The sequence below is a fragment of the Chaetodon auriga genome, chromosome 7, assembly GCF_051107435.1.
Source record: "Chaetodon auriga isolate fChaAug3 chromosome 7, fChaAug3.hap1, whole genome shotgun sequence".
NCBI lineage: Eukaryota > Metazoa > Chordata > Actinopteri > Chaetodontiformes > Chaetodontidae > Chaetodon > Chaetodon auriga.
The window spans coordinates 11786592-11801455 of record NC_135080.1 but is presented as its reverse complement, the minus strand read 5'-3'; the positions used below and the strand labels follow the sequence as shown (position 1 = coordinate 11801455).

At 44.1% G+C, this 14864-nt stretch overlaps 1 protein-coding gene across 1 annotated transcript in view; it reads right to left on the bottom strand.

Annotated features, from left to right (window-relative positions):
* Positions 1–267: 267 nt before the first annotated feature.
* rsrc1 (arginine/serine-rich coiled-coil 1) overlaps positions 268–14864 on the bottom strand; it is a 108596-nt gene continuing 93999 nt past the window's right edge. The window contains exons 8-10 of the mRNA XM_076734448.1: positions 5063–5169; positions 2243–2350; positions 268–585 (exon numbers count right to left, since the gene is read on the bottom strand). Coding sequence (XP_076590563.1) covers positions 493–585; positions 2243–2350; positions 5063–5169 — 308 coding nt within the window. The 3' untranslated portion in view covers positions 268–492. The remainder of the gene's footprint in view (positions 586–2242; positions 2351–5062; positions 5170–14864) is intronic.

Genomic DNA, 14864 nt, shown 5'->3' with positions numbered 1-14864 from the left:
CACCAAAGAGATAAGGTTACCTCAGGATGAGTCAGCCTGCTTTATGGCAGGGTGACTCATCTATCTGTATTTACATGAAGATACTGCTGCTATCTTACATTAAAAACACAAGTGTCACAAGCTTTTGGTGAAGGAGATGCTGTTTCTGCCACTTACAGGTTTATCGACATCATTCACCCACAAAAGCGCAGATGCTACACGTGCATGGTGAAACAGATCACCTTATCTGACTGTAAGACCTTCCTTCATTAAAAACATGAAGCCAAATAAAGAACAGCAGATTGTTTAATTGAATTACATTAACAAAATAATCAACACATCGGCACCAAAAACTGTTCATTTGCTCAAGTTCTCACAAGCTTCTCTATCAAGTAAGAAAAATTAGTGGAACAGATTGTCGTGTCCTAAAACAAGACAGACACAATATGGTGGTGATTGAGACTAAAAACAACTGAAACATTCTACAAAACAAGAAGGATCTTTTGGCGTCCCTTAGGTCACAGGACTTCCCATGAGCCTCTCCTGTCGCAGCGAGATCAGTCTGTTGAGCCACAGCTCCTCGGCCTTCTCCTTGTCCATGAACAACTGCAGGACAGTGTAGAGAGGATGCGTTAGTGAGCAGACAGATAGAGTCACAGATAAGACACAATGTAAGTAGTAAGTAAGGAAACAAACATGCAATTGCAGGTATTCACACTACACCTGATGTACTTCCACATATCAAGTATTTTTCCCCAATTAATGGACCTACTGGAGGATTTCATTGACCACCTCAACACATTGGGCTGTGCGATATGACCAATATCTCATATCCAGATACAGACTGCAGTGTTATGGCCGCTCAGTCCTGTCCAAAACCTCTCACGTGAAGAATGTGACAGAAATGAATAAGGTATGTTTGCGACAAAGTTCCTGAGCATGGCAGAGTTTTCAGTACTGCACACGGACACCCATATGACCTCAGTGTGGTCTTACAGTGATGCTGCTCTGATACCAGAGGGAAGGCTGTGGTATCTTGCATGTCGTAACAGTCTTTCCTGTGTACTCACTTCAATATGAACACAACGAGAAAAAAAAACTTTATTTTACAACATACAGCTCATCTAGTTCAGAGGGCCAAGCGGTGTGTTAGCCTGGTGACAGAAAATGGCCTCCACATGTGACTTTTACTCCTCGCAGTACATCACCAGCAGCAATGATATTGATTGTAAGGGGGCTATAAAACTGCTGCTGCAAGTGTCTGATGAATGAAGGCATCTGTTTATTAGGAAGTAACATAATGACTATGCGGCTGAGGGGCAAGGCACTGAGGCATAGGGAGAAATTGGAAGATGATTTCTATATTCACTGTGCGTTTGTGTGAGAGTTAATGTTGACATGCCGGCTATGTGTACATACTGTACATCTGTGTGATGATGTGTGTCTGTTATTATGCAGATTGTAGAGCAACCCCAGCCACGTCAATCCTTCATTCCTGAAGCTACGCTGCTTACAGCGGCACTGCATGTTATCTGTGTGTTAGATTCAACACCAGTGAGTTCTTGTCTGTCGGCCCTGCGCTGGTGTCACGGTGCTAATGAGGCTGTGTGTGTAGGATGACAGTATCTGGGCCGGGCTAATGGGACTCATCTGTTCTAATTGGAAGTGGATCTGGAGCTGAAGCTGAGGCCAGGGCCCGCCTGGGGCATATTGCTACCATACATCAGCCTGTCTGAGGGTGTGTATGTGTGTGCATTTCAGCTGGGGGGTGTTGTGTGTGTGTGCGTGTATTTGAAGGGGTTATCTGCATACGTCAGGGCATAACTTCATTTCCCCAGTGGAGATAGATGACTGGGAAGCCCCAGAGAGCATTATTGGAGTTTAAAGTTTCCTTCTCGTTTTTCATCATTGGTCTGCAAGCAGGGGAAGAGGTGATGTTAGGAGGCTATAATCTACTATACCACAGTGTCCCATACTGTACGAAGCGCAGTGTCAGAATATGCAGGAATGGTGTAAATAGAGGTGGTGGTGTAAGTAGCAGCAGGAGCATTAAAAAAAAGAGTTTACAAAGTTTGTCCACCAATCAATAAGAGCCACAGTCATAAAGACAAGACGGTAGCAAAAGATGAAATGACAGGAAGCGAAATCAACTTTAGCTGAGCTGGAGGACTGAAGTAGCTTTGTTGGGTGTTAAAAAGTATGTTTTAGAGAACTTCATGACAACTTAGCCGTGAGTGGAAGTTCGCCTCGTGTGTGAACTTACGCTAGGATGAGCGAGCGTGTCAATGTCACTGTAGACGATGGAGATGGGAAGAGTGACGTCCTGAGGATCTGCCCTCTCGGACTCCTGCTTCACCCCAGCTGGCTCCGTCTGAACTCACAGAAATACGCAAAACATGCAAAAACGTGTCACTCTCACACTAAAATGAGCACATTCAAACATCTAAACAGGCACCAAAAACACATGCTGATGCAGAAACATGATTAACTATGAGCATATAAATGGTAGACACAATTAATAAAATGTGAAAGTAAAATGTTCAAAAAGAATATAATAGCCAAACTAACAACAGTATTAATATATACACACAATAAACATACAAAGCAAAAAGAAATGGACACACTACTCAGGCTACAAAATGTGTATAACTGCAAATTTCCTGTTGCTATAAAACATTTATGTATTTAGTATTTCTGTAAACGAACACACACATATAATGCAATACAACTTTTGTCCAGCAGATGGCAGTGAAAGTCTGACTAATGCAACAAAGCAGTGCACTGACAGCTCGTATCCTCAATCTAATTCTTAGGTCTCATCTATCTGTGCATGTGTTCCTCCTCACGTATCCTTAAATGTTCCGTAAGCGAGTTTGATTGCGCTAAACCAGCAGCTGCAGTGTGAGCGAGCTCGTGCAAACATTCACACAGTTCGAGGTTTAAGCTTTATGACACCTCGGCTTGGTCATCTGTGCCGCAACATTAGACGCAAAGGAAACGCGCCGTCCCCTTTCTTTACCACTGAGAAGGACTTAAAGTAAAGATGAAGGCTCCCTGTCCCCCTCATGTTGCTGCGAGTCCAAGCCGATTGAAGAAAATATGATGTTTAAAAGGGCTTCTTCCTCCATCCCTGGAGGTATCACTTAAAACTATAATAAGCCACATATTTGGAAGGATGGCTTGTTCTCCTTGTTGTACTTGATGAAGAAGAAATCTCAAAATGAATACTTTGCCAAGTGCATTCATGTTTCAAACACTCCAAAAACCTGCCCCAGAGCAAATGTTTACCCAGTTGGAAAGATCTATTTAAAATTCATTTGGCAGGATACAAAAAGTGAGCGAGATATAAAACACACAGACTAATAAGTGTGGTGATGTGCCAAATATCAGACAGTTTCACTGGTCATCACAATCCTTGGCAATAACATGCTGAATATACATTTTTCTAATGAATGCAGCTTGTTGGCACAACTTAGTTTAAAAGGGTTTAATTAATCATCAGTCTCATTAAATGGGAAATAACCCAATAAAATCTGTTCTAGGGCAGTCAGACAATGTGCATTACATTCAGCCGTCATCCTCTTCACGGCAGCCATAAATATGGTACAGCACACTCAAAGACTATGAAATCCTCCCGGATACAGAAGAATAGTCTGGATATCTTTAGCAGTATTTGACAAATGACGCACAATTAAAACAAGTGGCTCTATGTTGAACTTTTTCAGTTACTGTGTCCTGGCACACACATGGCACATACATTAATCAATCATTTTTTCAAGCACACATACCAAATATTGACTTGTTACAGCTTCTCCAATGTTTCCCAGCCTCTGATATGTCTTTTTTTTATTTGACACGGCATCCAAGCTTCAAACTTAAATACTGCTTGGTGACCCAACTAATTCATTTAAATTTTGCTAACTTTAACAACGCTAATGCTAGTAAGTTTACCTTATTTGCTAGCGAAGGTTCCTCCTTCATGCTTTTTTTTCTTTTTTTTAACTGATGCTTCTATTATACTATCCTCTTTGCTGCTGCAGCACTGCAAAAATCCTTGCTGTGGACTTAATAAAGCATTATCTTATCTTTTCTTAATAGTCCGCCTTAACTGACATCTGTCTGACAAGTTAGATCAGAATTTGATTCATGCTCATATCTTACGTGGAAACGCTCATACTGAAGTACAGGAGAAATGTCTAGATAAGAAAAAGATCCCTTTGTGGTACGAGGTTCTTTGATTCGGGGGACAGAACCCCGGAGTTCCTTATTGAACCTTTTGAAAGCATGTGAGGACAATTCTCAGAAAGCAACTTATGGAAATGCTGCAGAGCTGCATCCCATTTTTTTTTTTTTTGTACTTCAAATTATTTCTTCTTCAGAATAAAAAAAAGCCTTTCTACATTAGGTTTTGAGAGGTGATTTTACAGTACGAATCAAATTTTGTATCCACGTGAGAACAGACCTGACATGTAATTTTTTTCATAAAGGAGATCCACATGTGAACAATGAAAGCTGCTACCCGGCTGGACGGTTGAACCTGGTTAAGTTTCAGGTTCAATATGTGAAAGGGGCATTATACTGGAAGGTAGAGTATGCCGTCCATGGGCCGGCGCTGTCCAAGCCGCAGCCACATGGGTCTTGACCTTTGCCAGACTCAGCAGGATGTGTCCCAAATGTCTGCGCAGGTTCGCTGTCACATGTTGTCGCCTACCTTTTCAAAACAGCCATGAGCCCCAACAAATCTAATTCCTGCTCCTTCAGAGACATTTCGATAATGACTTCTGTGTTTTGTCTGCATCTGCACAACCAGAGGGGGGAGAGAGAGAGACAGGGAGAGGAAAACAGAGCATGGCTGTTGCCTGCTGTGGCTTTTGTGTGGGTGCTGCCGCTTTGGAGGGGGTGAACAGAGGAGCGTCTGATGAAACCGTCTCAGGTCGGAACAAACGGCGCTGAATGAATGTTTGATTTGGTCTGGGCTGTCTCAGGACAGACGGCACAGCGTTGCAGAGGTAAATTCAATAAGAGACAGAGTGAAAAGATAGCGAGAGTGAGGGGTAGGGAGAGAAAGAGAGACAGAACGCACCTTTATATCATCCCTGGATGATTTGAAAGCCTGAGGAACAAAGGAATCACTCTCGATGGCCTCAATGTCCTTTATCCTTCGCACTTGCTCCTCCAGAGAAGTTCCCTCTGAAACACATGTTACACAGAAGCAAGGCTATGAACAAAAGCACGCACACATGTCCAGAAACACACACACACACACACACACACACGTACACAGACACACAAACAGGGTCAGCCATCCCTTGTCATTCTCTGGAAAGAACCACATTTCATTTGGACTGAGCTTAGTTGATTGTATGTTATCTCTCTGTGTAACGCTCTTTGACACATACAATACGGAATATCTGATATTCCCGTATTTTAATCTTGGCCTCCATGAAAAAGGACTCTTGCTTAGCCAAGGGCATAGAGCTGCAACAAAAGGCAAGTGGAAAAAAAAAAACACTAACAAGATAATATCCAGACAGTGAATTAGACTCAGATAATGCATTCTAAAATAATCAAAATATGAACACAAGCTCACTGCAATGGAATTTCATTATGGAGACTAAATGCGATTAGGTTTCATATAGTTTTCATGTATCAGAAAGCATTTCGCTTTGGCTCGTCCAATCAAACAAAAAGACAGAAAGGGTTTCCAGTAAATTACTCTCGGATATAAACACATCAGGATTCTGCATATCAGATAATAAGAATTCAAGAGCAGTCGTCGTAGCGTAGGAGGGCAAAAAATAGGTGTGCCAGGAAAGTTAGCAACAGGGAAAAAAAAAAAAAGAGACAGAGTCTGAATGCTCCCATTATTCTCTGGCTGTCAATCTTTCCACTGATCAGTCAATATTCATCCCTCTCTCCCCCATCCATCCGTCCTCTCCTGCACTCTCCCATCTCTCTATCTGTCAATCCAACAGACATCCATGTTTCTCTGCTCCACTCATGTAGGCTGTGTCATGAAAACAAGTATACACACACACACACACACACACACACACACACACACACACACACACGCAAGGAACATCAGGATATAAGTACTCCCACATGTACACGTGTGTTTGCAAACTTACATACTTTGCACTCACACTCATGGCTGCCATTAATACGTACACATACACACACACATACACACACACACACACACACACACACACACACACACACACACACACACGTACATACAATTGGAGCTAATAGCAGGAATTAATTCAATCCATTAGCAGCTACAGAAAGGGTGTCACAACAGATCTTCATGGCCCTGGTGTTTAATGAATAAATGAATATTTGTTCCGGCTTTCACAGCAAAGCATCGCATGCTATCTCGCGCACACACACACACATATGCACACACGAGCACGCATACACCCCATTATAGTTCATAATAGCACTCAAACAAACTGGGTTTTGATTTAAATGCACTGCAGAATTGGACAACTGAGTGACAAGTGGAATTAAGCCTTCCTATATGACAGACTATCAGCTTGTCATCCTGCGCGGGAAGATGTGAGCAGAGACGCATTGCACAGCGGCTCCAAAAATAGTCATTACCTTGACTGGGCTGCTAAATGAAGTCTGAACACTGGCCCAATATCCTCCTGGCGACTGTGGCCTGTCCTTCACACCACTATCACCACTGCTCGCTGCTCGGCTGCACGAGCGTGCACGTGCTGGAGTGAAACGCCTGTGACTGGCCGACAATTAATTCAGCACAATGATTCCCTTTTTCAATTACCCCCTCTCTGATCTTCCTTTGAGTATAAATGCCTTACATAAAGCACTACCACGCAAACCGCCACACTGACTATGTATGCACACACACAAACACACACACACGCACACACACACACACAACCCATATCTGCTAGCATCTCCTTGGCAGGCCCGTCTGTTGCTGGGCTTTCCGTGTGCGCTGGAGGAATCCATTAAGACCTCAGACTTTTTGACAAACACATTATTAGTAGATAAAATGACTTCCATATGCTGTTTGTCAGATGTCAGCGGGAAAAGATATGTATTTCATGAGAAAATCAAAAATAATGGACTTTGAGTGCGGGCCTTGCGAGCTTAGAGGCAGACAAAAATCAATACTCTCGCTGGGCGAGCGCACTCTGCAGCTCGGAGAGGTCAAAGTTGATATTTAATATTGACACATTATCCGGCAAATTAATTTAACAGGTCGACTCAATTGTCACCGCATTAGGGACGTTTCCCTGTCAGTGATGAGAGGAGGATAAAGTGAAAGCTGAGAGAGAGAGAGAGGAGGCAGAGAGGAAACAGAAACAAAAGAAGACACAACTGAACGCACAGTATGTACCGCTTTAAATTAGGTTAATGGTAGCTCTCTGAGACATCTATCACTTGATACTGAAATGCATTACAACCGGTACTGCAAACCAGGAAACGGAATCAAACTCTGCAGATTAGAGTAATGGATCGTGACTGAGCAACGGCTGTTAACATGTCCTTTACACCCATGCATGTGAGTGCGTGCACGTATATAAAAGGGAGTCAGAAAACTCACTCGCCATCTCATTACTGAAATTAGTTGGACAGACTGCGCTGCTGATGAGTGGCTCACAATCAATAGGCTATTGTTCTCTCTAAATAGCTGTTTGTCCACTTCATTGATTAAGGCCAGAAGATGGGAGAGAAAATCAAACCAGCCAATGAAAACAGATTTCAGCTCATCTCCCTCAGCCTTGAAGATGAGGCCGTTATACAGCAGGTGCACTTCCCCACCAGAAGAGGGAGCTGTTCAACAACACATGTCTACATATGAGCCGAGGCCTTGGGCTATGGCAGCGATGTCTTTGTAAACTTGACTTTGGTCTACAGTTTGTCAATCAAGAGCAGCCGAGCTGAATATATTGCTGCTGCTGATTAATTCCAGTAATTGAGTGCAATAGCGTGCCAGCTAAATTACCGCAGCTCTTGTTGTTGTGGGGAGAAAAATAAATAAAAAGGAAAACTAACTGCTTGTTTTATTGAGGTCTCGCAAATTGCAGAAAATCTTTGACGGTGTTTTAGAATTATACGGCAAACAGTGAGCTTAAAGGCTTTTAATGAATGCACTAAAACTGAACAGGCCTTCGCAAAGAAAGGGCAAACTGTGGCGGCTGCATTCACGGTGGGTAGTGCGACTCAAGCATCGCAAGTACAAGACTCGTGGGGTCTCGTCAAGTCAGAAAAAAATGTTACTCCATTTTAATTTGGCTAGTTTAATCAAAAACAGAATATTTTTCAAGAGACATTCAAACGCAGGAAGATTTGTCTTCAATTTTAAATATTTTTTCTATTGTTTCTCCACGCATCACAGTCGAGTGCAAACCCAGCAATGACCCAAACCTCAGCTCTGAGGATCCATGAGGATAAACATTTATCCAAGTTTTGGAACCCATGGCCGGTTTTCACATGTGCACGCACACGCTCACACACAGCAACATCACTTGGTTTCCCAGGTTTCAATAATGTGCCCTCCCCTCCTCTACACCCCCCCACCCCCACCCCCTCTCTCCTTGCACCGCGGCAAAGATGTGTAATTCAATGCTCAATTTGGGCCCGTCTCAGTGGAGATTTTTTTGCCTGCTAATTGATAGAAATTAAGCCATTAATCAAGCCACTAGCCATCATTCAACCCAGGGAAGATGAATACAAACTTTCATAATAACCACCTTCCCCATTTTAGCCCTCATTAGCATTAATTTTTAATGTAATTATGCTATTCTTTTACACTGAGCTCATAAATTACTGCTCTTTTGTTGCTGGCTGGCCTTGTAAAATCCAAAGTAATGCTTTGTAGTCTGATCTTTAAGGCAATTACTGGCTTCTTCACTCTTTTATCTCCCTGCATTTCCAATAACCTGCTCTCTAATGATTTATCTCCGCTGTACCCCCCCCTCCCTCCGATCCCCTTCCCCGCTCTTTCTCTCTCTGCACCAGCGGCCAACTGCCCCGCTGCCAGCCTCCGCCTCCAATCCCCCATCCGCCCACATTCTCCCCATCTCTTTGCAGCAGCCCCAGATACATCAGGGATGCACACAAACACATGCACGGATGCTTGCCTCCACCAAGTTAAGTGTATTAACACACGTGTATGAGTGTATTCAATGTGTGTGCGTGTGCTGTAACTTTGTTTACTATCTCCTTCAGTCATTTTCCAGCTCGCCCTTCATTAGTGAATATCCAGCTCCAGCAATGGCGACAACACCAGGGGAATGCCAAGGTAAGAGACTGGCGCTCCATCTCTCTCTCTCTCTCTCTCTCTGTCTCTTTCTCTCTCTCTCTCTCGGCTGGTCTCCTGTGGGTCTTACCTGTAGGCTAGCTGCTCTTGTTTATGTAACCCCTGAGCTGGGTAAACACACACACACAATGAACGCACACTGCACACACACAGGCACACACTCGCAGTGCTTGGCATCAAACAGCTGAGTTAAGCTTAGCAGGGCTGTATGCTAGGGGCGATAGAGGGGCTCCGGTCTGGCCCCGTTCTGAGCAGCAGCATCCTAGATGCATCAAAGTCTTTACCGTACGATTCTCCAGGCCCAAACAAACAGGCTGCTCCAACGCATGCCTGGGAATTGGACTGAACAACAACCGAAAAAAAAAATGAAACAATAGGTTACTTATTAAAATCCGACTGATGAAATTTCATTATCAGCACCAACGACTCTCCGTGAGACATCTTGCTTCGCGGATGAGGATTTCCATTAGACTGACGCTAAAACAAATAAATTAAGAAAATGTGCCTTTGTAATGTGTCTGCTTGGTGTCTGGGAATGCTGCTGCTAATGAGATATTTGGTTGATATGACAGAGAAGTTTAAGCCTGTCCTGTTTAGGCCCAGAGCCATCGAGTCAGACTTATTGCTCTACTCCTGCACAGAAAGCCAGACAGCCAGCTCAGGTTATTCACAAGGTGTGTGACGTGGGCCTTGGTTAGGTAATACTTTTAGACTGTATTGATTAGGGGCCGCTGACAGGTTCTGATGTTAGCCCTGGAAATGCATCAAGTGGCTAATGAGCAGCTATTAGGCCCATCGATTTGCTGATTTCAATTGATAGCTAGCAGGGCAAAGCTGCACGTCAATATTTGCATAACTAATACCCTGCAGCTTTAGGCACTGAAAAATGAGACCTCAATGAGCGAGGGAGGCCGAAAAGAAAGAGAGATGCATTCAGAGAGAGGCGGAAAGGAGATGAGGATAACGAGAGCAGACAAACACAGATCAGAACAGTAAAGAGACACCTGGACCATCAAACAAACCACCGGGAGTTTCCTCTCCTCTGCACAGATCTGTAGGTCGCCTGTAAGGCAGCAAACCACCAATGGCGACGTTGCAACAATGACAAGACGTGACGCTGATGCCTGTCTGACGCCTGTGGCTGCCGGGGGTCAGCCGGTCACACGAAATGAAGGGAAATTCTGAAAGGCTGAGCCAGATGTCCCGAGTGCGTCCCCAAGGAGCATGCACACATGTATGTATGTGTTTGTAAGTGCACGTGTGAGCAGGGAGATGTCCAGTGACAGAGCAGGTGGCCAAGCCGGTCTAATGTGCGTTCCCACGAGACCACACACACATAATAATACGCACGGTCACTCATATACTACCCGCATCCCCGCACCCACTCGCCAAAAAAGCCACATGTCTCCATAACCCGTGTCTCCCAACAATGCACCGCCGACCACAAACGCATACGCAGGCCACGTGATCCCCTGCGGTGCTCACCTTGTTATCGCAGTGTCAACTGGTCTCTGTGGAGTTTGCCGTCCTGACGACTCCTGTCACTGTCATCAGAGGCCGGTCACGCATCACTAACACTTTGTTCCCCTTAAGCCTCTTATATTAATTGCCAGGTACGGGTTCTGTGGAACTTATGGAGAACGCGGTACACGTTTCACATTCTTGGGATAAAAGGGCCGTGCAGCCTGGAGCATTATTTGACCTTAGCAGATAATGGCATGTGATATGTTTATGTGATATCTATTTGGCATCAGGAAATGAAGAGCAGCTGGTGACTGAGTGGCAAACACACGCGCTCCTTCTAGTGTCTCCGAGTGATAGCGATCTCCCACTCTCCAGTCAATAAAGGTCTGAATGATGAATTAAAGACCCAAACAACCCGCTAATGACAGGATGACATGGCAGCCACGCGCCATGCTTGGCTATCTCCTTTCACATCTTTGCTCATCCCTCCCTACTCGCCACTTCTCTCTCTTCTGTCATTCAACCACATTCTGCTCCTCTATCTGTCCTCCCCTCAACTGACCCTGGTTCAGCTACTATATTCTCCCCGTTTGTACTGAAAAATAATCCTACTACAAAAATCAAATGCATATGTTTAGGCTTGAAATCTTGGGGAGGAACAATAGATTGGCCCCAGCCTACCCATCCATCCATCCATCCATCCATCCATCCATCCATCCATCCATCCATCCATCCATCATGCACGATACCTGAAGCCACAGACTCTATTTAGAAGAAATACATGTAATTGTTTGATTCTGCCATAAAGACTGCACTGACTGATCTAAAGGTCTGCTGCGTTATTTGTTTGTTTACATACCTGTCACACAAACCCCAGACATAACATATGAGACTTTGATGAGACATATTTTTGGATGCTGGAGTCCTACTTTCAAGTACACTGTTTGCATTACAGCTCAAAAAAGGTAACATACAGCATTTACTTGTAATTGGCTCAGATGGAGAATTCATCAGGGCTGACATGTTTATTGTTGGCTTGTTGACATTGTACCTATCACTATCATGTGTATAAATAACGCACTCATTGCCATGCATTGAAGGGTCCACCTTTTCGGGAAACTAGTGCAAACAAAGTTTAAAAGCATCTACTGTATATTTACTGCATATAAGTCAGCTATTTATCTGAAATCCTAGCTAAGACCTGACTGCTCCTGCTGACCCGACTGCACAGTGCTAACTGCAAACATAGAGGTTATAACCAAAACCAGGTGGCTGAGTTTCTCCCCCTGTGTCTGTGTCTGTGTGTGTGTGTGTGTGTGTGTCTGTGTGTGTGTGTGCGAAGGAGAGAAAGAGAGCAGTATGAGTGTTAGCCGATGTCCTGCGCCTGGGCAGCATCACAGAATCTCATTAAATAGTGAAGCTTTCACAGGCTGAGTGGTGAGATCTTCAAGATCACAGCCACTTTCTCTGTCGACCGGCTTGAAAGGGGGACTGGTGGCATTCCAAACATTTTGTATTAAATTTTGTTTCCTTATATCCTATCAAATACTCTGCGAGTAAGAAGTCCTGCTTTGGTTAATCTTGTTATTTCAGACATCTTAAAGATTTTCTTTTAAAGAAATGTGAAGTCACTGAAAGCCCTTGCATTTGCAGTATTATGAATTAGGGGTCTGTGGCGACATTCCAGGGAGCGATCACAAGCGATGCACAGCTAGTGATAAGTTTTATATCGCCCAGCAGTGGTTGGTCTGCCAGGGAGGACAGGAAAAGACTCGCTCTTCAACTCACTTGTGTGTGAAACGCCGTTTTTTTCCACTCTCTACTAGCGCTGCGAGTAAATAGTTGCTATGGCCAAACAAAGATAAGATCACGACTACAGATGATGACGCTTCAAAAGCAGGCAAACTGACCGACGTCACACGAGCTGCTCTGATCTCCTGCAATTACCGTTTATCCCCACCAAATAAAAACAAAACAGAGATCGTCCAGATTGTCACTTTAAGGAGACACTTATTGGCTACAGCTGGTGTGATACGCACTTTCCACACACAGAGCACTGAAGGGCAGCTTGGATTTACTGTACAGCATGAGAGGCTTTGAAAGATGATGGAGAAGTGTTGTAAAAATACAGTAGAACACAGATGAAGGAACACATACCTTAAACTCTGCCTCTCCAAACTGTTCAGTAATACAATAATCTGTCAGTGAGACTCAAGGAGCTCTTTATCAAGCACAGCGCTGTTTGAGTGTGATTAGAATACAGAGTCCTGCCCTGCCCTTTAACAGAAATAACACGCATTTGACTGCATTAACGCGACGTTAAACTAGGCTGTGCATGTGTGTGCGCAGGAAAGAAAAGTGCAGCCGTCGCCATTTTTTCAATCCCAGGCTGGTCAGCAGCTCTTTTATGAACAACTCTATAATTAGAGAAACACCACGCAGCTAATTACTTAATTGGAGCAAGGTCTTTAAAATGAAAATGATGTAATCTGAATCCAGGAAACGGGCTCGATTTTCACATACACTAATACACACACGTCAACACACAAACAGGCGTGCACGCACACGCCTCGTGACCTACAGCCTTCTTGACATGAAGCCATCAAGCAACCAACTCTTTGCCCTTAGTTGGGCTGTAATTGATTCTCCCTTTCACTCTGCTGGCTCCTGACAGTGTGTGTGTGTGTGTGTGTGTGTGTGTGTGTGTGTGTGTGTGTGTGTGTGTGTGTGTGTGTGTGTGTGTGTGTTGGTGAGAGAGGAAAAGGGACTGAAAGGCTGAGAGTCTCCTGTTTGTGTGGTCTGCTACAAACTATATTAGTAAAGGTCATGGCTGTGTGCGTGTGTGTGCGTGTGTGTGTGTGTGTCTGAGTAGTAATTAATTAGGCAAATGCCCCCCACCTCCTCCTCTTCTGACCTCAGTTGTAGACTAATAACCTTGGCACTGTGTAATATATTGCCCTCCGTTTCTTCTGTTGCATTCTGCCTTATTGGAGGGACTCGTGTAAAATAACAAAAGGAGAGTGACATCATCATTTGCATGTAAATCCAAAACTCCTTACTGTAAATTATTTTCCTTCATGGCCCTGATTACAGGACAGAAATGCATGAATAGTTGTGTCACCATGTCCAGTCAGGGCTGATGTGTTTGATCACCTGTGCTGGAGTGTGAGGGAGAGGGTGAATCCGCCCGACTCATCCAACCCGCCCAAGTGGCAATAATCTGATGTACTCAAGTATGACACAGCAGTTGATTAATACAAATTCAGCTGAGGAACAGCATCTATTTTGAACACTGCAGGTTTGAGTTTGTGATGGATGCACAACAGGTTTGTCAGTAATGTATGCAGAAACACTGTTATAGAGAATAGCACAGTGTGTCATATGTGGGTTTAAAATTGTTGCTATGCTTATGTCAGAATGTATTATTGACTTTTTTGTTACTTTTTAGTCGTTGCTCCCTGTTTGCTGACAATACGCTCTTGTAAATGTCAGCAAAGTGTTGGTAGTTGTATGCAGTTGTAGCGCAATACCTTGACTACACAGCGCTGTGCTACCAAAGCCCCACAGTGCACACACATCTCTCCCAAAACACACACACGGGGGACTCTCATGCCACCTCACTTCAAGCATTCAAACACAATCGTCACACACACCATATTTCAAAAAAAGAGCCACACGAGCACATATTACTCCCCCCTTGCGCACACACTCTTTAGTGACCTCTGATGTCTAATGACAAACCTTGCAGGGGCCACCACATGGCCACAGCCACCCAGGATGCCAGCACTTTGACCTGCAACGGTCTGCGGGTGTGTCTAATCACAGCAGTCTGACCACCCTGTGAGACTGCACCAAGAACACTACTGCTGTGCATGATCATGTCCAGACTGACGTGTGCATGCGTGTGTGCGTGTGTGTGTGTGTGTGTGTGTTCGTGAGTGAGTCACTGGGAACGTTTTCTGTCAAAGCGGCAAACCACTGCTCTACCTTTAAACTCCTAATAGTTAGGCTGCGTTACCTTGTCACTCTGATCATTTAGCTACATTCAGTTTTCAGAACTGTTAAATACAACATAGATTACAGCTATTTATTGTAAAAAAAAAATAACTTGCAGAATAGT